Raw genomic sequence first — 21811 nt, forward strand, 5'->3', positions numbered from 1 at the left:
AAATTATTTCCATCCTAAAAGTGAATGTCAGCAAAAAACCCCATGTCTAACTATATTACATGATCAATTCAGTATGCCTTTAGTTTTTGTAGTTTTTTGTACCTTTCCTGTACGTCCTGTGATTCCTTCAACTTACTGTTGTTATGTTAATTTTTTTCTATTTTAACTCAGAAGCTTATTCCTTTCTGTTCTAAAGAGAGAGGACCACTGACTGGAGTGGCCATTTCAGTGCTAGTTAGGAAGATAATCTGGGTGCTTGGGATTAAAGCAGTCCACAGCTTTTCCAATGTACCAGTTTTATACTGAAAAAGTTGGCTTCATAGAACCAGAAAGTGATAATTCTGTTAACTTTTGACAGATTTAGCAATTTTCCCATTGAACTTTGTTTCAACATGTGTTTGATTCATACTCCGTCCTTCCCAAGGTACTTTTTCAGCCTAGGATACACAGAGCTGCTCCCGGGAGGGAAGTGGGAGCAGGAAGAGTGGAGGGAGTGGGTGGCCGTGAGTGTTTGTCAGGATACAAGAGTGGTTGTTTCCTGTCGTCATTTCCTGATCAGTTTCTCCAATTCCTGTCTACTTGTAGAGCTAGATAGGTGATTCTCTAGCTAGATTACTACTTGGGTGGAGTATTTAGTTTTAGTTTTAAAATGAACGGTTTTGGATTCTTTGCTTTTGTAGGAAAATACAGATTTCTAACTTAAAGTTATGCCCTGCAGCTCCAAGGTTCTTGAAAAACCAGTTATTTCCTGAGGATGTGGTTGTTTATTTAGGCCCGTATTTATAAGGTATCCGTAACCACTTTTAAGCTCTTTAACAGATAGTTCAGGTCCATTGATTTTAGGGCACTTAAATAAGTGCAGGTAAATGCCTAAATGTTTTATTCACTGAAGGAGCCTAGAGATTTCTCCTGCGCTGTATTTTTCAGTTATTAGCATTCTCTTACAGGTATTTATATTATAAATAAAATACTTGAAAAATCAAAAATAGCCAAACTCTGTTTTTTTGACTGTCCTCTTTGCTGAACAAGAAACATATTTTTACAGAGACCAGCCTTTTGATTAGGTACTGAGAGGGTTTTTTGTCTCTTAAAGCTGTCTGAAGAACCTGTTCCTGTAAACCCTTGTGTATGGGTTGTTCCAAATAGCGTATGACAAAGCTTATTTCTTCAACCTGTTGCAGTTTTGTCTACAGGGAAAGAGAAAAGTTGTGCTCACCTGAGAGGTGGCAGGAAGTTTTTAGTTGGACGTGCCAGGTGTTTGTAGCATAACTGAATTGTTTGGATAACTTTAGGTGTTTGCTTTTTGGGAAGGACCGAAAAGTGGGATTTGCCTTTGTGTGCGCGTTCTACTTAGACCAAATGGGCGTACCTTTTTCTTGGGTTTGTAATACTGTGAAGTACAGTTCATTGGTTTTTTAAGGGGCTTTAGGCTGAACGATGTGATTTGCAAAAGATTTCATAGTTGATTTTTCTTTCATATTGAGAATACTGAGTTTGCATTAAAGTCTATGATTAGAGAATAAAACATCCTACTAGCAGAAAGGTGCTAACATCCGATTATTTCTGCTGCAGTGGCAAATGTGGGATGATTAATTCCAGTGGTTGAATAGGGTGAGGTTCCTCAGGAAAGACCATAGGATAAACATAAAATTTTAATTTAATTTTGTTAATGTTGCTGAGCCAGATTGAGCCAAAATAAGGTGCCCTCTCTAGCTCTACATTTTTACAAGGTAAATGTTGCTTATATCTCATGATAAAATAGAGTGCTTGAAGTACTTGCTTTTTTCACAGTTAAAGTCAGGGTCCATTGTCTGCTTGTACATACAGAGCCTTCCTGCTGCAGCAAGTTAGTCCATGTAACTGCTGTACTCCAAACTCCCCTTCAATAATAGACACACAAGTATAGGCTAGCACACTTATCGAATTTGTCGTAGAACAGTAGAGTTGTGGCTTGAAGAGACCCTTGGAGATCATCTGGTTTACCTTCTGTGGAAAGCAGGGCTGTAAATTAGCTTATCCAGTGTCCAGTCAAGCCATATATTGAATATTTCCAGTAAGGGAGATTGCCATCCTCCTCTGGGAAACCTATTTCAATATTTAAGTGTATTCACAGAGAAGAAATTTGCTTATATGCAGATACAACGCCTTCCCATGACTTCTTGACCTGTTGCTATCATTCTGGAGAGAGTATTTCCATCCCCATAGGTCCTGGAAGAGCAGTTAGGTTCCCTTCCTGCCCCTTCACTTGTTTTAGCTGAACAAACCCAGTACCTTTAGCCTTTTTTTCCTATGACAAGCCCTCCAATCCTGTAATTACCTTAATGACCATCCGTGGGACCACGTTGTAAATGGGTAAAGTCTGTCTTGAGACATTTTATAATGCATGCATTTCTGTATGTTACAAATCACATGATGTTGCCTTCGTAAAGGTTTGTCTTCAGGTTATTGTAGAGTATTCCAAATCCTGCCAAGGTTAACCAGTATATACGTTTGGTTTTGTACAAACTTTTTCCAGCCCTTAATCTGTGGAAAATATCCAGTCTTCCTGAAACCAGCAATACCACAAAACCAAAAAAGTTGGCTTTTTTGCCTATGAGCTAATATCCTAACAATGGTGTCTTTGGTTTTACAAACTGCTGACTCTTGTAATTTGGACTTTCTACCACATAGTTAACTGATAAGTTACTGTTCCTCTATCCTCTGCTTTGTTTAGTGTGATACAACCACACTACTGTATGTAGGAAAATGCTTTCATAAATATAGTGACTACAAATTGGAAACATATCGTTGTCTCTTCTGGCTCTGCTATCAAACCAGTGTCATTATTCAATTTGAGAGGAGCAAAAATAGAAAATAATTACTTCCTGTAGATTCTCTTCTGCTACGTGTGCTAGTTACTGCGTATCTTGCAGACCTTGCTTCCTGTCCTGAAGGATTACTCGATGCCCAGGCATCTGTGTTACACGGCAGCATATGTGCATTCAAGGGCTGTGAATATCTTTAGAAGTGTACATGATTGTAAGTAGGGAACTAAATTATTCAATAAAACATGAAACTTTTCTTTTAACCTCCTTTTATAGCGTGTGTTTGTGGTTTTCACAGTAATAGTACAATTTACCAAATAAATGTGATACTTTATTATAGTACTTGATCAAAATGTTACCTAAGAATAATAAATTGAAGTCCCTAGGCTAGTGTGAAATACTTCTCTATTAGCTAATTATTTTTTATTGCAAAGTAGTGAATGTCTGAATGTCAGCTATCATACAATAGCTGTTTCCTAGCTTACTTGCATTTGCAGAATTGCACAGACCCTTAACAAAGCACTGTGCATGAAAATGTGTATCAGGTATGCAGTAGTGGTGTGGTTTAACCACCTAATTTTTAGTTTGTTTGCCCTACTATTTTACAGTATAGTTTTATATTCATTATAAAAAAAGGTTTTAAAAAATAAAAAGTAAAAAAGACACAGTTGATAATGATGTAAGTTTTCAGTCTTTATCTGCAAAGATTTTTTTATTATCAGTTTTGTTACAGTGTATATTTGTGAAACAATTTTAGGTGTTCGTACCTGCAAGTTGTCATAAACCCACAAAGAGATTTGAAATTCTGAATTGTTAAAAATAAATGGTGCTGCTGAGGTCAAAGAAATCTGTGACAGAATAGAAAACTTGAACCCAGGCTTTCTAACTTGCAGGCAAATGCCTTAAAAAACAGATTTCTCTTTGTTTCTGTTACTGGTATTTAAAGCAATACCTGCCCAGTTTTTCTCATTTGTATAGCTTTGTACATGTGATTTACTGGACTGGAAGTGTTTTGTCTTTATAGCATGTTATGCCAGTCTTTCTTAACAAGAAACAAACTGCACACCATAGTTGTTCATGAATATTTTAAAGCTTGCATGCTGCAGCTCAGGTTCTTCAGAACTGAAGCTGAATAACCACTGATTTTCAAAGGCTTCAGAGTGTTTTTCCTAAGACATCTTTGTTAATACCCATCAACTCCAAAGTATGTTTATTTATTATCTACCTCAATGCTACCTTCTCAGAAACCTTGAGTATTGAATAAAGAGAATAGTAGAAGCTTAACGATAAATCAAGACACAAGCACACAGACTTAGGTTTGGATCCTGCTGAACACTCCAGTTCTGTATAAATATTTTTTTCAGTAAAATTTTCTTGGAAATTTCTGTCTCGTGGATGGAGCACTCAAGATATGCTAGCTGGGTGGCATTGGCTGCTACATTTGAAGTTCACTTTTTTGCCGTACTAATGCTTTCCTGTCTTTAAACTGTTGCTAATATTACTGCTTTGTTTGATCTCTCCACTAGAAGTTTAAAAGCTTGGTGTTACAGGTTTGGTTTTCTTTTGCCAACTTAAAAATAATTGGTCCCCTTTACACAGAGTGATTTTCATTAATGAAGATCTTGGATTATTTGGCTGTGCTTTTCCTTAGCATGTGTTGTTACTTCTGTGGGACCATAAACTAATGAACACTGCTGTCTGCATACAATATCCAGCTGCAAAAATTTGTTCTGGTGACAATGGAGAAAAGTGAGTATCACTGGAAAATGATACTAAGAAGCTGCCCATGAGCTCACCCTCTGGAAAATATCCCGATGGCCTCACATCCTAGCTTTTCTCAGTGCACAGTAGCACAAATGCAAGCCAAAATTTGAAAAGCTAGTGCTGTGTGTTTGCTTTGGCATGAGGCAGCCCTGAGGCTTTCCTTTGAGAAACGGTTCTTGAAGTCTTTTGCTGAAGAGAATAATTTTGTCATTCCTATGTGCAAAACAAACTGATCCTTATCAATACCTGCTATCACATCACATCATATATATAGAAGAGCTTAAAATATCACTTCCCAGATTTAAATAAAAACATAAAAACCTAATTATCCCTCTTGCTTTAAAGGAAGAAAGGGAGAGGAACAATAGAAAGGGAGAGGAACAATATGGGAAAGGTGTAGCTTGGTGTGTAATTACAAAAAAAGTATTCCTTTATATTCTAGTGTATTACATTCAGTTTCATTTTTTTGATGTCTATGAGTTTGGGTTTTTTCTTCCTGCACCCTGCTACCTACCAGAAGCTCATTTCCTTACACTTTTATTTGGAATTTACAGGGCTTAGGCTAACATCCTTTGGTCCTTTTTGGTGCTTGTGTACTTTGTTGGTTCTCATCTGTATGTTGTCCTGGAAAATTGATTCTTTGTCCTGAAAAAATGCTTACAACCCCTGCTACAGAGTGGAAGTGTGTTTATACTTCTAATATCTATGAGAATAGCTGCAGACTTGCCCAAAATAGCTGGAAAGTGGCTTTGACCCAGGCTGCCATAAGGCATGAGTTGCAGTGCAGAGGCTGTGCACAAATGGAATTTTTAATTGTAACTCTTGGGTGTGTTTTGATGCTGACAAGAGGGGACAGTGAGGAGCTGCTGTATGTAACCTCGTCTGGGTAGGATCTCCAGGTCATTGCAAAACCTTGGGGACTCAGGATTTGCTCAACACTAAACTGCTACAAAACCACTCTAACTAGGGAAATAGGAGTTATCCCCTCATTCTGAAGTGTAAGATACTTGGGCCGTGCTGGTTTTGTGTAGGTGTTAGGATCACTCGAGTGTGACTGAAGCAGTTTCCCAGTGTGGTTGAAGCCCTTGTTCAGAGAAAATTCAGAAAAGCTGAAAATAATAATAGGGGTTGTTTTTCCCCTCTAAAATTTAACTGAGACTGGGATGTGGAAACAAAGCAGGACAAAAGTGCTGTTCATGTTTCTCTAGTATGATATGTGAAATTTTGTATGAGATATAATAAAGTGGTATGATTAACAGCTTATCTTCACAAGAGTGAAAAAGGACAAAGAAAGAGCAGGTATTGCTGCCCTTGACAAACCTGTGGAAAATTGTCTTCTAATCACATAAAGTCATACTTTCTTTGTTTTTTACCTCTCTGCTTTTGTGTATATTTTGATAATCTGGGAAAGCAAACCCTGATTACTTCCTCTTCCTTTAAACTCACTCATCCTTTGGCTTGGGAAATTACTGTAACTGAGAGAAGCAGAATCACATCAACATACTTAATCAGTAGGTCCAGAACTACAAATATAACTGCTAATATAAATTACAATAACAGAGGTTTCTTCTTTTTGTTTTAAGAAAAGAGAGCAAATACAGCATCACTCAAAACATTAATAACTTTTGATGATACATCATTCTGTCCTTATAGAGGTAGAAATGTGTAGAAAGAGAAGTGAAGATAAGTTGAATGGTTTTCAGAAGGTACTTTTTGGGAGAAAGCAATAAATACCCCAGGTTACTCTTAAGATAAAACTGTTAAGGTAGTCTGAGTCATATGGACTTCTACTTTATAAACTGTACTCATATTTATGACATATATTACTTCTTCAAGAGAGAAGAAAATTTTTGAAGGTCTGATCTGAGTCATTGCAGAAAGTTAAACTAGACTGTAAAACTTGACCTGATTTCTAAGCATCTTTTTTCTTTGTTTTAACTCCAGCATGACTGGAAATTCCCTTTTATTGTTTGTGGTTCAGCTTTTAATCCAACTCTATTCCACTCATTTACAAGGTTTTACAAGGTCTAAATGTCCGTTTCGATTTTGGTTGGGTTATTGAATTACCTTTGGTCATTGGAGCACTCTCCTATTTATCATGTCAGTGGGTCTAATGAACACAGATAGTTCTTTCACAGTCCAAATTCACAGATTGCTGGGGACTTGAGAGACAGTTTAGTTATGGTCTTATGGTTTCCAAGCAAAGCATTTAACAGTTCATAACAAACTGAATTTGTTCTGGGTTGTTGCTGCTTCTTTGTCTGTCTCCTCAGTTTTCAATGACAGGTCATATGATTTCTTCATTCATTCCTCCCTTAGCAGTGTAAAGAAATTTCATATTGCAGCCTGGCTAATGCTGGACATAACACAGTGTGATCCAGTGAGCAATGTACTGGTCAAGATGGCAGAGAGCTGAATAAACAGACACGTGACAAGTTCAGCTTAAGTGAGAAAAAGTCTTGCGAGGGATTTCCATAAAGTATTCCTAAGTCTCAGGGCAGAAAAATTGATGGAGATCTTTCACACTGGTGGCAGACAAAGGAAGCATTGCAGTGGTCTCTGGTCATGGGAGCCAGCAGCATTGTGTCCCCCCACTGTCAGCACCACCAGCTGGGGCAACTCTCATTCTTTTTTTCGTGTCCTTTTTATGGTCCTGCAAATCACTCATAGTAGGCAGTAGCCCAAGTGCAAAAAAGCTATTCTGTCTTTTTAAGGGCTGTCATAGAACTCAAACAGCAATTACGGAATTTTTCAAAATACAAATCCAGAACTCTTCTTTGTTTAATGGACCTAGACCACAGTGGGGTAAACAGCTTCTGGCTGCTATATTCATTAAAAATTATGCAACTGTTTCTGTTTGAAACACTAGATCAATTGGTTGATTGATTTGTTTGTTTCAGGAATTTATCTCTTGGATTTAATCTACATTGATTCTGCATATCCTGCTTCAGACAGCATAATGGAGAATGAACAAAGATCCAATCAAATGAACAACATTCTCCGAATAATAGCTGATCTGCAAGTATCCTGCAACTATGGTTGGTAAATTTTGTTATGCTTATCAGGCCTTAACTAAAATTTCTTTAGTGCGAAATTGTGGAAGCAGATTTTGGCCCTGAGGGAACACAGGAGGCTAATGTTAGTAGAGTTGAACACTACTACGTGATGTAGTTTCCCCTTCTGTGTAGCATCAATCTTAGCAGTAAATAGGGCAGATAAGCATGTATTCTAAGCTGTAAGAGCTAAATCAGAGGTTGTGTAGAGTTTAATGTTACATGTGGGATACAAACTACACACTTTTAAGTGTAGCTATTGCATTTGGTTTATATACTGTTTCCACCAGAGGCAATCAGAGAGAATAATCTTGATATCTTCCCTTTATTTGTCTAGAGTGTGGAATGTGTTCATTTGGTAATAATCTTGTTTTTAGTGTCCTGGTGATATATTTACAAAATGAAATACAAATATTTCAGTCTATACAGCAGTTGTTCAACTGCGCTGAGCTTCTGCACGTGTGTTCAAGGGATTGTTTCTTTTTGTTAAAAGGATTTTACTCTAAAAATAATCTCTGCAGTTCTAGCCTGCTAGTGAAGCTGTATATCAAGAAATGTGCTGGTTTTGTTGCCTTAATGAATTATCTATGTACTCTTGGTGACTTAGCATGACTTTTCATTGCTTAAACATGTAACAAGCTGAAAAGCCTTGAGTGCAGCTAAACAATCAAATTCAGAAAATCAAAAAGCTGCAGTTTTGGAGAGCTTAAAAAAAAATGTTAGATTGTGAAAAAACAAGGTGAGATGTTAACTGTGTATGCTTAAGTGTCCAGCTCTTATCCTTTTTTGTCAGCTTCAGTATTTTGAGGTATTTAAAGGTGGGAACTAGGCATAATAATGCATGATTCTGAATAGCTAGATTATTCAGGTGTTATTTTCTTATTGTGAGTTTCATTTTGTCTCTTAGTAGTTTGGTTGACAGAGAAACCTCATTATTTCGCTGACCCTTTCCTTTTTACAATTTTGGGAGCTTCCTGCAGTGCTGTGCATAAATTTTGAGTGCTCTTGTTAAAATCAAGATGAAAATTAAAATATAGCCTTCAAACAGCATTCTGGGAAATGGGTGCCTTTAAAACAGTTACCTTTACAAGAGCACAAACGTTAAGATGGGTACTACAAGGCATGTTCCTGTCTATGCACTATGTGTCAAAATGTTTTTCTGTCATTCTGAACTTAATGTCTTTCATTCTTGGTATTCAGCATTGTAATTAGTAATTAGTTATTTAACAACTTTGAAGTCTTCTCAGTTCCTGAGAACCACTAGTACCAAATCTTCAGGCTTTGATGTTCCCCAGAGCAATGAACCAAAAATGCAAGTGGGTTTTGCAGCAGATAATTTTTTTCCACCAGTGAGATAGCATCAAATAAAATCCACCAGTTTTCATGATGATGAAATGCATCTGTATTTTCTTTAACAACTGAGAGCATCACTTTTGTTCAATCAAGTCTTTAGCACCTTTTTAGAGTTAAAGTAGTATTTCTGCCCAAGTTATTTTTTAGGAAGGTTCACATTCTGTTTCCGTGCAGGTATCGTAAGAACCAGAAAAAAAACCCTGAAAAAATAATAATTTTGGATGACATGAATGTTAATGTTTTTTGTTTGTTTGTTTAAACCTGCCACAGATTATCTCACAACACTTCCCCATGTGCAAAAGTATTTGAAGTCTGTCCATTACATTGAAGAACTTCAGAAATTTGTAGAAGATGACAATTACAAGTAAGTACTGTTCTTTTCTTCAGGGCGTACTTCAAATAGAGATAAAATGCCTAAAATTTGTCCCTGTGCTTAGGCTAAACTTCTGCAAAAGAAGTTGAAAAAGCACTGGGTCATTCACTGCAAAAGCTCTTGCTTTGATGATTTGAGATGCTTGTGCTTTTGTGTCTGGTTGGTCTCAGATACTAAGAATAGTGATGACTCTGTAGAAAAATAATTTGGAAAAAAAGAAGAAAGTATTTAATGTTTTCATAGCAAAATTTATTTACTCCATGGAATTAGAATTCCTGCCAGAGTACTGATGGTGGAATGTGCAAATTCTTCCTTTACTTCCATGACATTGTATATGTTTCATACACGGACCCATTGTGCAAGCGATGCACATTGACCATGAGCAGTGCACACAGCCTTTGAAAAGATCAAGCAGTCCAAGACTTTTGTTAAGGGTAGTCTGAGGTTTAAGTCTCAGTGTTAAAATTTAGCAAATGGACATTATTTACTAATTTCCCACACACTTCTGTGCTTCATTAAAGTTGTGAAGACAGAGAAAAATTAAACTAAGTAGTCATTGGTAAAGGTGAAGAAGGTGTAGTTAGTAGAGGCTTTACAACCCCTGGATTGGATTAAAGAAACTGTTCATATTCTTCAATATGGTTTTTAGATGGAGTTTCCTGATGGTGCAGTGGTGTTAACACCATGTATACAACAGCTTTCCTGAACTGTACTGTTTCAGAAAAAATGAATTAGATAAGTTGTTTTCCATGAGCATATGATACCATAACATAATATTTGTAAAAACTGAAAGTAATTCTATTTTAAATTTGAATATTTATGTAAGTTTACCAGCAAGTTGCTGGTAATGCTTGAAGGTATTTGATACATATTAAAGATAATTTAATACTTTTTCTTTGGATTTAGTAATTTGTGAGATTAATTCAATGAAGTTTAGTAGTTTTCTTTCCAGGCTTCACTGTGGCAAGGAAAAACTGGACTAAAGTCACAAAAGGTGTAAAAAAGAGGGAAAGATTTTATTTTTACCACAGAAAAGTTGCTACAGCTTATATACATTGGAGAATTTTTTTCTTTTTCTACCATGTTTGTTTCATCAGAATAAAACTTTAAATTTTTAGAAAATTAATTTAAATTAATCAAAACTCATCACATGAGAAAACTCTCATTCTTCTTCCATTTTTGTACTTGGCAAGAAGAAGCTTTTGGATTTTGTTTTGAGTATTTGATTTCACATTTTCCTCTCAGTTTCCCTTAATGGATCTTTAGTTTCATAGCATTTTCTGGTCCTATGCCAAAAGAAACTGTAAGCCTTAAAAATGCAGAGAGTACTAAGTTTTTAGAGTAGGTAAAAATCTCTTCCATCTTTTTCTTTGCAGTGACTGCTCTTTTTGAGCCAGGGACAGCATTAGTGCTCTCTGCAGAGAGGTATGTGTGACCTTTGGCATGAAGAGCAGAACTACCTCAGTACCAGTCTGTCAGGGAGAGACGCTTAGATAGTTGTCCTAAAATGTATTGGCAGAATCCTAACACACACTTTGCCAAATGAGAACCTCAATTACACTGGAAAGGAAAATATGGCAGTCACTTTATATAAATAAAGCTTTTCTCTACAATTTTTTGTGCCAGTCCAATTGCTTCCTTTAGGTTTGTGCTTGTCAGCAAGTAGGAATGCTCCAGAAAACCCCTGACAATGATGTCATATGCTAAAAATAGCAGATCTTTCTTGGTCAGCCCATATACTGCAGAAGCTGCACAGTTTTAGCAGTATGTAACACTGTGGCACAATGCCACATCCTTTCCTAACCAGACGTACCTTGCAGCCATTCCTATAAAATTTTTTGCAGACCTTTTGGCATTGTTAGGTCAGGCCTTGTATTCTCACAGTTGTTTTTTGACTGAAACCAGTGTGAAGACTGTTATTTGTAGTACATTATTACCTGTCTGTACAGGACAATGAGGCTGCTATCTATGCCTTTAATTTGGTTCTTCAGAGCACGTTAGGCAATAAAGTAATAAGATGTCTTCCAGAAAAATCAATTCAAATTTAGGTTCACAAAGGTAAGATGCTCTGGGAAAACATTCAAGAGAAATTGCTAGTCAATTAAAAGTCTGTACGGACTCCTAGCAGTGCTGGTGCTATGGAAGTCCTATCTGTACCATGTTAGTTCCAGTCCTATGGGAACAGGATTAAATGGCAGGTGCTTAGTACTTACATGAAGTATTAGTACTTACATTAGTGCATGTAACAGTGAACCTTGGTTGCAGTTCACCTTCAATAAGCCTCTCAGGCAGCTATATTCCCTGGATCCTTCCCACCAAGTATTGTGGTGAAAGGCAGGGTGGAAGAAAACTTTCACCGTTAGTCTGAGATTCGTAGTGGTCCAGTGGCCATATGGTTCATTTGCTGTAATTGTGGCTTGACTGCCTCTTCCACAAGACCCAAAATAGAATCATAGAAGCATGGACTCTCTAAGGTTGGACAAGACCTCCAAGATCAACAAGTTCAACCTTTGACTGATCACCACCTTGTCATCTAGAGTAGGTAAACTGAGTGCCACATCCAGTTGTTTCTTGAACATTTCCAGGGATGATGATTTCATTATGTCCCTGGTCAGCCCTTCCCAATGCTTCGATGAATTTCTGATCGTACGCAGGGGCAAGCACAAACAGAGTGTCTTTATGCCTTATGAAAGATTTATTAGGCATGCTGGAACCAAGGTAGTTTATTATTTAAAGTAATGCTAGTGAATGACATGGGACGGTCAGCTGTGAGAATGTTGTTTGGTGTGTGAAGATATGGACGATGCATGTTGGTGGTAAGCACATCAGGTCTCAAAGTCTGCACTGATCTATTGAAAGTACTAGTACACTAGGCCTCTCAGGGGCCACAGATTCTCGCTCCAGGAGTCCTGTTTGAGAGACACTGAGCATGTGTGTGCATGTGTGGAACTGGTGCTGCTCACAGAAAATGGAGTGTCAGAGGAATTGCAAAATTGAATTTGGGTGGTGACAAACAAGCCGGGACTGGTTGAAACTGTACTGACTGTCAGTATCTCTTCTTTGAAATAAATAATGGTTTTGATTGTTTCCAGCCTTCTGGAGGAGAGGGGGACTAGAAGAGAAGGTGACTCAGGAATGACAACTCGTTGTTAGACTATATTTCCTTTTCGCAACAGTTTATTTAAAATATAACATTTCAGCATGAGTATTTTATATTTACCAAAATATATTTAGGCTCACATTTATTTGTTTTTCTTTTAATACATCCTGTATTTTTGTAGATTGAAAATAGATGAATTGCATTCTAGTTTTTCTGGAAACTTTGCAGAATTCTGGCATCGTGGAAGTTGTCATCCAAACTGTCAGAGACTTAGAAAGGGCTAAGATTCAGAGTGCAGTTTAACATAACCAATCAGATAACCAACATTATCTAACTTCACATATTCTGGGGAGATGACCAGTGGAGAGTGATGTCATCTCATTTTATAGCACTGAAGAGTCATTTGTTGCTCTGTTAGTGAATTTCTAGGTGCAGCACACAATGCATGTGCTTTATAGGTATTACAATCATAGCATGCCTCTTCCTAAAACCTTGTTGAAAGCATAAAGGTGTTAGGTCTTTCTTCCTGCTCTTATGTTCTTCTTTTCTTCCTTACAAGAACAATTTTAGGCAGAAAAAGAGAAATAGTATAGTGCAAATAGTCGCATGGAAGTTGATCTCGCTTGCCTTTGAAAGTGTACGAAAGTGTAAGAATGCACTTGCCTTAAATCTGTTATCAGGTCGTAGTACTTCCTCTGATGTACATATTCATAGACAATATTTCACCCGTGCTGTTTTTCAAACGTAAGAGTTGTACTGGATCCAGGAGCGTGATACACAGTAAGTTGGTGAAGTTGGTAAAAACTGTGACATTAGACAAATGATTTCTGGCCTTATCAAGTATGTGGTGTAGTCCTGCCATTTTTGCTATTAAATATATGTGATTCTGTAAATATTGAAATTATAGACTGATATTATAGACTGGACCTGCTTAATAAGCACAATTCAGTTCAGCATGCTTAGGAATAAATATGGTCTCTAATCTTTACATTCAGATTTAAATTAATTTTATTCTAACCAGGCAAAAAATTTCCAGGAGGAATGCATTACAAATCACATCACTGTAAAAGAAAGAAGCTATTAGCTTGTGTGGGCTGAACTGCAATCATATATTTTAGCATTATATTTAGTGAGGACTTATTAGATGGATGTTTCCACTGTGACCAAATAAACTGTGGCTATTGCCACAGAGGACTAATGAAACTGAGTACCTTCTGTGATGCAAGATAAGGAAGGAGCTTCAGAGATGACTTTCTCAAAGCTAGAAAAATTAAAAAGGCTGTACAGACAGGTACGGAAGAAATTAGCAATTGTGGAACAGTGGTGGGTTATCAGAAGAAAGGTCTGCTTGCATTTGGAGAAAAACTGTGAAACAATTTGAAATGCTTGCTTTGCCTGGGGACTTTGGTCTGTCAAATATGTGCTAAGCCAGTAAAATGGGCTTAGTACCCAAATTTCTGAGTAGCATCTGTGGCACGGTTTCTGCATAAGATTATTAAAACAACAACAACAAAAACCAAAGCTAAAAAACTTTCTTTGCTAAAATCAAGCTCACAGCATGGGAATAATAAAGTTTGAATGTGTGAGGAACAGATCAGCCTTGAAAGTGAACAAAATAATAACTACTGTGCAAGGGATGCAACTGGAACATTCCTACAGACATGGAAGATAAATTCACACAGCAGGACCTTATTTACAGGGAAGGAATTCATTAAGTTCTTTTGTCTTTTTTCCATACTGAAAAAAATTCCCATGTGATCAACATTTGAATTGTGCACTGACTTTTATTGTAACTCTCTAATACAGTTATGTTACTGCTTCTTGGTCACAGAGATCAAGTTGACAGAAAGAAAATTATTCATTACCTACTTGAAATACATTATTTTGGGTAGTTAAGAGAATCTAGTACTACCAGAAGAATAGAAATTAGAAAACATGAAATGGACTGTAGCTTCATTAACTGACTTCACATTAAAGCATAGTTGACAGTGTTGGAATATTGTAGAGAAGGAACTGAAAGGTATTCCAAACGAAGAATAATAAGAAAAGTGATGGCTGAGCCATACATGGTATTTTGAAATGCTGTAATAGGTTTCTCCCTCCGCCCCTTTGCATGTTTTTATCTGAAGTCAGAAAGCCTTTACTTGGGGTGCACAGCAGGGTGCTGCAGCTAGAAACCTTCCAGCTTTTGCACATGTTCACTGCTGTGCAATGACAGCAGTTATTTCCATTGGATTTATGCCTATTCCATTAAAATTTACTTAACACTGTAGTCCTTCATATATTTTTGTCAGACTGGTACAGAGTAAAGAACCCATGAATGTCAAGTTAAGGCTGCCTAAACTTGAGAAATGGCAGAAGTGATGTGCATTGGAAGACTGAGATTTGTTGGAGTGCTGAGAGCACGTGGGTGAGTGAGTGAGTGCGTGAGTGTGTGAGTGCGTGCATGAGTGAGTGAGTGTGTGAGTGCGAGTGCGTGAGTGAGTGTGTGAGTGCATGACTGAGTGCGTGTGTGAGTGTGTGCGTGCATGACTGAGTGAGTGTGTGTGTGTGTGTGTGAGTGAGTGTGTGAGTGTGAGTGTGTGAGTGTGTGAGTGCGTGCGTGCATGAGTGAGTGTGTGTGTGAGTGCGAGTGCGTGAGTGAGTGAGTGCGTGAGTGAGTGTGTGAGTGCATGAGTGAGTGAGTGTGTGTGTGAGTGCGAGTGCGTGAGTGAGTGAGTGTGTGTGTGAGTGCATGACTGAGTGAGTGTGTGTGTGAGTGTGAGTGTGTGAGTGAGTGTGTGAGTGCGTGAGTGCGTGAGTGCGAGTGAGTGCGTGAGTGAGTGTGTGAGTGCATGACTGAGTGTGTGTGTGTGTGCGTGCATGAGTGTGTGTGTGAGTGTGAGTGTGTGAGTGAGTGTGTGAGTGAGTGTGTGAGTGCATGACTGAGTGAGTGTGTGTGAGTGTGAGTGTGTGTGTGTGAGTGCGTGAGTGTGTGAGTGAGTGTGTGAGTGAGTGCGTGAGTGTGTGAGTGTGTGTGAGTGTGTGTGTGTGAGTGCGTGCGTGTGTGAGTGCGTGAGTGTGAGGGAGTGAGTGTGTGAGCGTGTGAGTGTGTGAGTGTGTGAGTGCATGAGTGTGTGTGTGAGTGTGTGAGTGAGTGTGTGAGTGAATGAGTGAATGAGTGCATGAGAGTGTGAGTGAGTGTGTGTGTGAATGAGTGCATGAGAGTGTGAGTGAGTGTGTGAGTGCGTGCGTGAGCGAGTGAGCGAGCGCATAATGAAACACATGGAGTGAGTCAGCGTGGCATACAATACATTCTTCTAATTAATTTTACTATTAAATGTTGATCCCTTTGCCCTATTAAGCTTCTTTTCTCTAAGTTACAGTAACGAAATAGCTATTTCTGTGTGCACATTTTGACATGGTTACAGTAAAATCGCTTTCATGTTTACAGGGAATTAAATGTTAGGTTTGTGTCTAAATTACTAACTTTTTGAGGTTTTTTTCCCTAGGTGAAAGACTGTATGAACTTACATTTTTAAACTGAGAGAGAAGATTAAATAATGATTTCTCTTTCTACTTTCATAGACTTTCCTCACAGTTTCTTTTTTGGTTCTGACAGGTAGTGATTTAGTTCAAAAAAATTACTGTTTTGTTGCATCACAGAATAAATAACTACACTTCCAATAAAGTAAAATTCCTAGCTGGCATTGCCAATATAATTACTTCTTCAATTTCTTTCAACTTTTGTTGAGATTTTTTTTTTTGTTAATTTCTCTAAAAACTTGTTTTTCCAGATTATCTTTAAGAATTGAGCCAGGTAACAGCTCTCCTCGACTGGTTTCCTCCAAAGAAGATCTTGCAGGTATAAAACATCATTTGAAAATTCGAGTAAGGAAACAATTTTAATTACAGAAATCCTCCACTTAAGTATATGGGAAAACCCAGAGGTACTTCAGTAACATAAGTCAGCAAGAAAGATTGCTGACTTGTGTAAAAGCAGTTCCAGGTCAAAGGATGTCACAGGGTGTTTGCTAGTGTTGGAACAGGTATCAGATTGTGGGATTTTCTACAAATGTTTGCATTTTTGTCATTATTTAATAAGTGAAGAAAAAAGAGCCCTCTTACCGTACAAAAAAACCAATACAGTGAAAAACATAGTAAATTCTCTCCATTCTTTCCATGTGATTACATATGTTTAAAATATTTTCATTGTGGAAAGCAGGAGGACAAAAGATATGTAGCAACAATAGCTTCTAGCAACATCTGGAAAACCAGAGTGCCATCCATAAGTTGACAAATACTAATTTGCTGTTTATTGCTATGACCAGACTAAACAAACATCAGGCTATAGGAGCCATTATCTCAAAAGCTGCTCTGTTTTAATCTCTAGAACCTGAATGACCAATTTTCTGTCTCATTGTGTAAAACCATGTGTGAATTTAAAAACCCCAAGGAGTCTAGAATGCATCTGACATGCATTCAAAATGTCTTTTTTTCTCACCAATGAAAGGCAAAGTAAATGAAAGAAAGAAAAAGGAAGACGCTAAATATGAAACGAAGAAACATCCCGTGTGTTTTTCTTCTGCTTCTCAGCATTTCATGTTGGTTGCTGTCAAATGACCAGTCATTTACAGGGAACCTCTTGTTTGTTCTAGTATTGTGATTGCTATTCCCAGAGTCAGATAAACAATTGACCTGGTCTTCAGTTTCTTTAGGAAGGTGCTTTCCCTTTCCCTGCTTGATGCTCAGTATTATTAATTGCTGTGTAAAACATAAATAGTTCACTGTATTTTTTTTTTAAATCAGATGAGTTCAAAAGTAGTTCTTAATGTACTTTCTTCATACAGAAATGCATTTGGAAGTTAACTTCCCCACAGGAGCCATCACAGTGATGTACTCTGTGTCTGGAAAGGTGTTGATAAGGTACCAGGCTTCTGCTAAGCAGTGCCCACTGGCTATCTCTTCAAACCTAACCCCCTGCCAAAAAGGCAGGCTGGGAATGGGCCAGAGGCTGGGAGGGTACATAGCCAGGACAGCTGATTTAAGCTGCCCAAAGAGATATTCTGTACCATATGACACTCTCATCAGTAAAACCTAAGAGAAAGGGAGGAGGAAGGCATTTCTTTTCAAGGTGTTTGTCTTCCTAAGCATGCACTACAATGCTTGGTTAGGCATGGATGCTCCTCGCCCACTGATGGGAAGTAGATGATAAATTTTTCTTTTGATTTCTTTTGCTTCTGCACACAGCCGTTGCTTTTGAAAATTAATTTGCCTTTATCTCAGCCCACAAAGATTTTGTATCTTATTTTCTTCACCTTGTCCTGTGAAGGATGAGGAGTAATACAGCACCTCAGTGAGCAAATGACAGCCCATGAAAGCCAACCCACCACATCATGTCACATTTTGCTTTTATGAGGATTTGCTTTTTCATACTGGAGACTTGAAACTAAGTCATTGCCTCTCATATGATTACATCTTTCTTACATATGTACAGCAGACAAGTAAAATCTCTGTTTTCTGGCTTTTAACTTACATTACTTACGTCTACATGCTCAACTCTTAGGCTTTGATGTTAACACTTCATTTGTGTGATTATGGAATATAGTTTCAGTCATAGCACCATAGTATGTGATCATCACCAGTTCTCTGTAAGTCTTAATCAAGGACTGAGACCTTATTAGAACTCTGATGGAAGGCAATTAAAATTACAGTTCCAAAGTTGGAAATGAGAATTTTTAACTTACCTGATCTAGGCAAGTATTACAGCATGGTACTGCAGTGAGTTCTGCTGGAGTCCACAAAAAATGATTGGGACAAAGTTCAGTAGTACCTACTTCATTGAATATGTGGTTGTATAGTATATTGCAGTATTAGGAGAGGGTGGATTTTCCCTTCTGTATCTGCAGTGCCCTTAAGTGCTCTGTAAGGTTGCTTTACTCTGAGTGAGAGTTAATATGATGACTAGAAACCAAGTGCTGAGTCATTCCTATTGCTTCATTCTTCTCTTAGTATTTCCTTCGAAAGCTTGACCCTTCTGTGGACTGCTGTATTTCTTGCTCAGCTACAGAGTTCTCAGTTACTGCCAGTTAGGCAATGAATGCCATCAGCATTTTGTAATACCCACAGGAATTTTTCAGTGAGCTGCACCTGTGTGCCTGCAAAAATGCTACTAAATGGAATCCAATACATTTTACTGAAAATAAATTTTACTGAAAACTTTATTCCTGGAGAATGTTTATTAAGTAAGTTAGCATGAATTCAAATTGAAATTTAACTAAGCGTGAAGGCAATAAGTTATTGTTAATTTCACAACATTAATAAATAGGAGTATAGCCATATATTAGTCTTGAATAATTCTGAAATACTCAGTAAACCGATAAATAAAATACTCAAATATCAGTAATGAGATATTAGAACATAGAAAAATAAAAACAACAGATTTGCAGGTATTGCTGTCAATTTTATTTGGATTCAAATTTTACCTTGAAATTAATTCTGCTTCAGACATTGTATGCTAGAAGTAAGTCGTTTGCAGTTGGTAAACTACAATGATAATAGATGATCTCAAAATACTTTGAATATTTTGAGTATGTTCCAGTCAGTAGTTTAAGGCATGGGAGTCTGATAATACTCTGAAATACCAATACTCTGAAAATTAACTGTTTTAAAGCTAAAATAAAAACCGTAAGGTCAGTCATCAGTTCAGTTGTATCAATAGTCCAAAGGTTAATACATCACTAATAGCAATAAGTCTGGTTGAGTTCTGCCTGTGACATGCTGCCTCCTTAGAGATCAGCATGTGTTTCCAGGACAGAAAAAAACCTCAATGCCATTGGTAATAATTCCAAAGTCTATAATGGGATTAAGTTCAGGGAATAGTGTCATCTTTGTGTTCTAAAATGTAATTGCATGTGTTGATGATGGAAATGGATTTTACTTGCCAGCACTGTGAATTTATCTTCTACCCAGTTTTCTCTTTTTCAAAAAAATATTAACAGTTTCCTGTAGCCAGAGACATCATGGGTTTCTTTATTTCCCTTTGAAATATCTTTATGAGTGTGAGGCTTAATAAAAACAGTTAAATCCTACAGCATTTCTGTTTGCAAAAAACCATGTGTCCATTTTCCACTTCTTTTGCCAACTAGTTTTCCAGTAAATTCAAACAGGAGGCAGGCATCTGATTAAAGTGACTGCCTCACAACAAGCTATGTTTTGTATATTAGTGGCTAAGAGGGTCTCATTTAATTACCAAATGCATATATAATTGTGAATAGTGCTTTCACAAGAAGATTTAATGTCGTCCATAACACTGCAGAGATTCTTGTCCCTTGCAAGTAGCGTTTAAGGAGTCTTAAGGAGTTTAGTTGAATGCTTTCAGGAACCGTGTGATTCACACAACTTCCTTGGCAGCAACTAAAGTCTGTTCATTCTGCCTTGCTGTGGTTTGAGAGAGAGAGAGAATGTAGCTGGAGAGCTTAAAGTATGCTAGCTGTTCACATTTTCTAGTTGAATTAGCTGTAAAAGACATCTGTGTTCCTGTAGTGTTAGCTGAGAGGTGCTTGTCCTTTATGGTATAGCTGTTAGGTTGTTTTAGAAGGTGCAACTCAATACATTTTCCCAGAACAAAGGAAAAGATTTAATGCAATGGCAAATGTAAGCCTTCTAAGCAATTGAAGTTCCTCAGAATTTGCACACCAAGTGTAGCTCAGTGGAGAAATGTTCTGTTATGCATACTCTTCTCATCATGTTATTTAGAAAAGTTCAGGGCACAGTGCTAATCAGAACATGCAGAGTGGTTACTCATTCTCTGCAATGTAACATATTTATTCTGTCTTGAAAAACAATATAAAAAGTTAAAATAATGGTAAAATAATTACCATATCTAGAAAATTGTATCTAATACTAAGTGACCCAAAGACTGGTCTGAACAATTCTGTGATTTTTAATGAACCCCTTCATTAAAGTTAACACCTAGCATTTAATTTTAGCAGCAGCCAGGCCTCTGCTGTGGGTACCCCTCTTTTTGGAGGGTTTATTATGCAGTAGTCAGAGATGGACCCTCACCCCCTCCTTTTTTCTTCTTTTTTTCTTTTTGTTATTTTTTTTTTTCTTTTTGTTTTTTTTTTCCCCAAGTAGGTCTTGGTGTAATTCTTGAGGGGAGAAAAAAATTAGACCAGAAGTTTATGTTACCATCATACCAGGAATGTGGAGTACTTAATCTGAAACAGGTATACTCTCTTCTTTGCCACTGGGGTAAAATTCAGCCCATTGTGCCAAGTCCACTCACCTTTGAGAGCTAGCCCATGATGAATTTGGAATATATATTTTAATTAATTAGAAGAGGTCAATTACTGGATATAGAGTATGTGATCTAGGAGATGAAAATGTAGAAACAGAAGGAAGACAGACTGAGGATGTTTGCACATTTGTAACCCTCTGAAGTAGCTATACTACATTAGTGATATCTCTACAGCAGTTCCAGCATTTTAGAATAAAAAACCCCCACGCCATCATTTTCCATGTAAACACTGAGTCTGACATTTAGTTTTGCCATTTGTTTTACTGGTTGCTTTGGCAACTAATAAATAGTTTGTGCTAAGTGCTTTAGCAGCCAGTCATTCTGTGGAAATGAGGATTGTCTAATCCTCAAGTTCTTGATCATTGCTTCATGTGTATCATGCCTGCTTTTCTTACACAGGAGTTAGGACAGGAATGGAAGAACTAAGTTTTCTTCACATAAATTTACAGACTCTCCAGAAAACTTTACTCTTTGGTTTACATTCCCTTCCTCTGTGATACTTTTCCTGAGAAACCTTTACAACTCACTGGAGTACTTTTGAAACAAATCAGTGCCAGACAAATCTGTGGATTCACATGTTATCAACCACTAAATCCAGTGGAATTAGTGTACTGTGGATTTTTTCTTAACATACCAAAGCTTCACAAAAACTGTAGAATAATGTTCTGTCAAAACAAATATGAAGTTTCTAGGGAGAGAATGATTGTGCTCATTTTTAACTTTATCACTTTCTATTACTTTCTGTGACTTCCTTACCAAGCAAGTCTAATGACCTAGTACACTCATGCTTATTTTAACTACCAAGCTATTATCCTGAGGAATGTTACAAAAATAGACCAGCCAGAGGACAAAGGACTTTTCTGCCTTGTTTTTTGAGGTTTAATTGGTTTTGGTTTTTTGTTCTTGACTTTTTTCGCAGCAGTCACCTGAAATAGTTTCTCTAAAAAGTTTAGGGATTTTTGATGGATTGGTAAATGTATTTGGTTGAACCCAAATTTCAGTTTCCCTGCAGCTGTACTTTCACAATGGATATGTCTTCATTGCCAATCTTGATGTCACCCAAGCCCATATAACTGCCTTGCA

General features: G+C 37.4%; 1 protein-coding gene across 6 annotated transcripts in view; it reads left to right on the forward strand.

Annotated features, from left to right (window-relative positions):
• RALGPS1 (Ral GEF with PH domain and SH3 binding motif 1) overlaps positions 1-21811 on the forward strand; it is a 71917-nt gene that overhangs the window by 33598 nt on the left and 16508 nt on the right. For all 6 annotated transcript variants that reach the window (XR_004419880.1, XM_033077856.1, XM_033077859.1 and 3 more), the window contains exons 11-13: positions 7469-7606; positions 9245-9338; positions 16224-16291. Coding sequence is in view for 5 of the 6 variants with exons in the window: in XM_033077856.1 (XP_032933747.1) it covers positions 7469-7606; positions 9245-9338; positions 16224-16291 (300 nt within the window). In the remaining variant the exon portion in view is untranslated. The remainder of the gene's footprint in view (positions 1-7468; positions 7607-9244; positions 9339-16223; positions 16292-21811) is intronic.

This window comes from Catharus ustulatus, chromosome 21 (assembly GCF_009819885.2).
Source record: "Catharus ustulatus isolate bCatUst1 chromosome 21, bCatUst1.pri.v2, whole genome shotgun sequence".
Classification (NCBI taxonomy): Eukaryota; Metazoa; Chordata; class Aves; order Passeriformes; family Turdidae; genus Catharus; species Catharus ustulatus.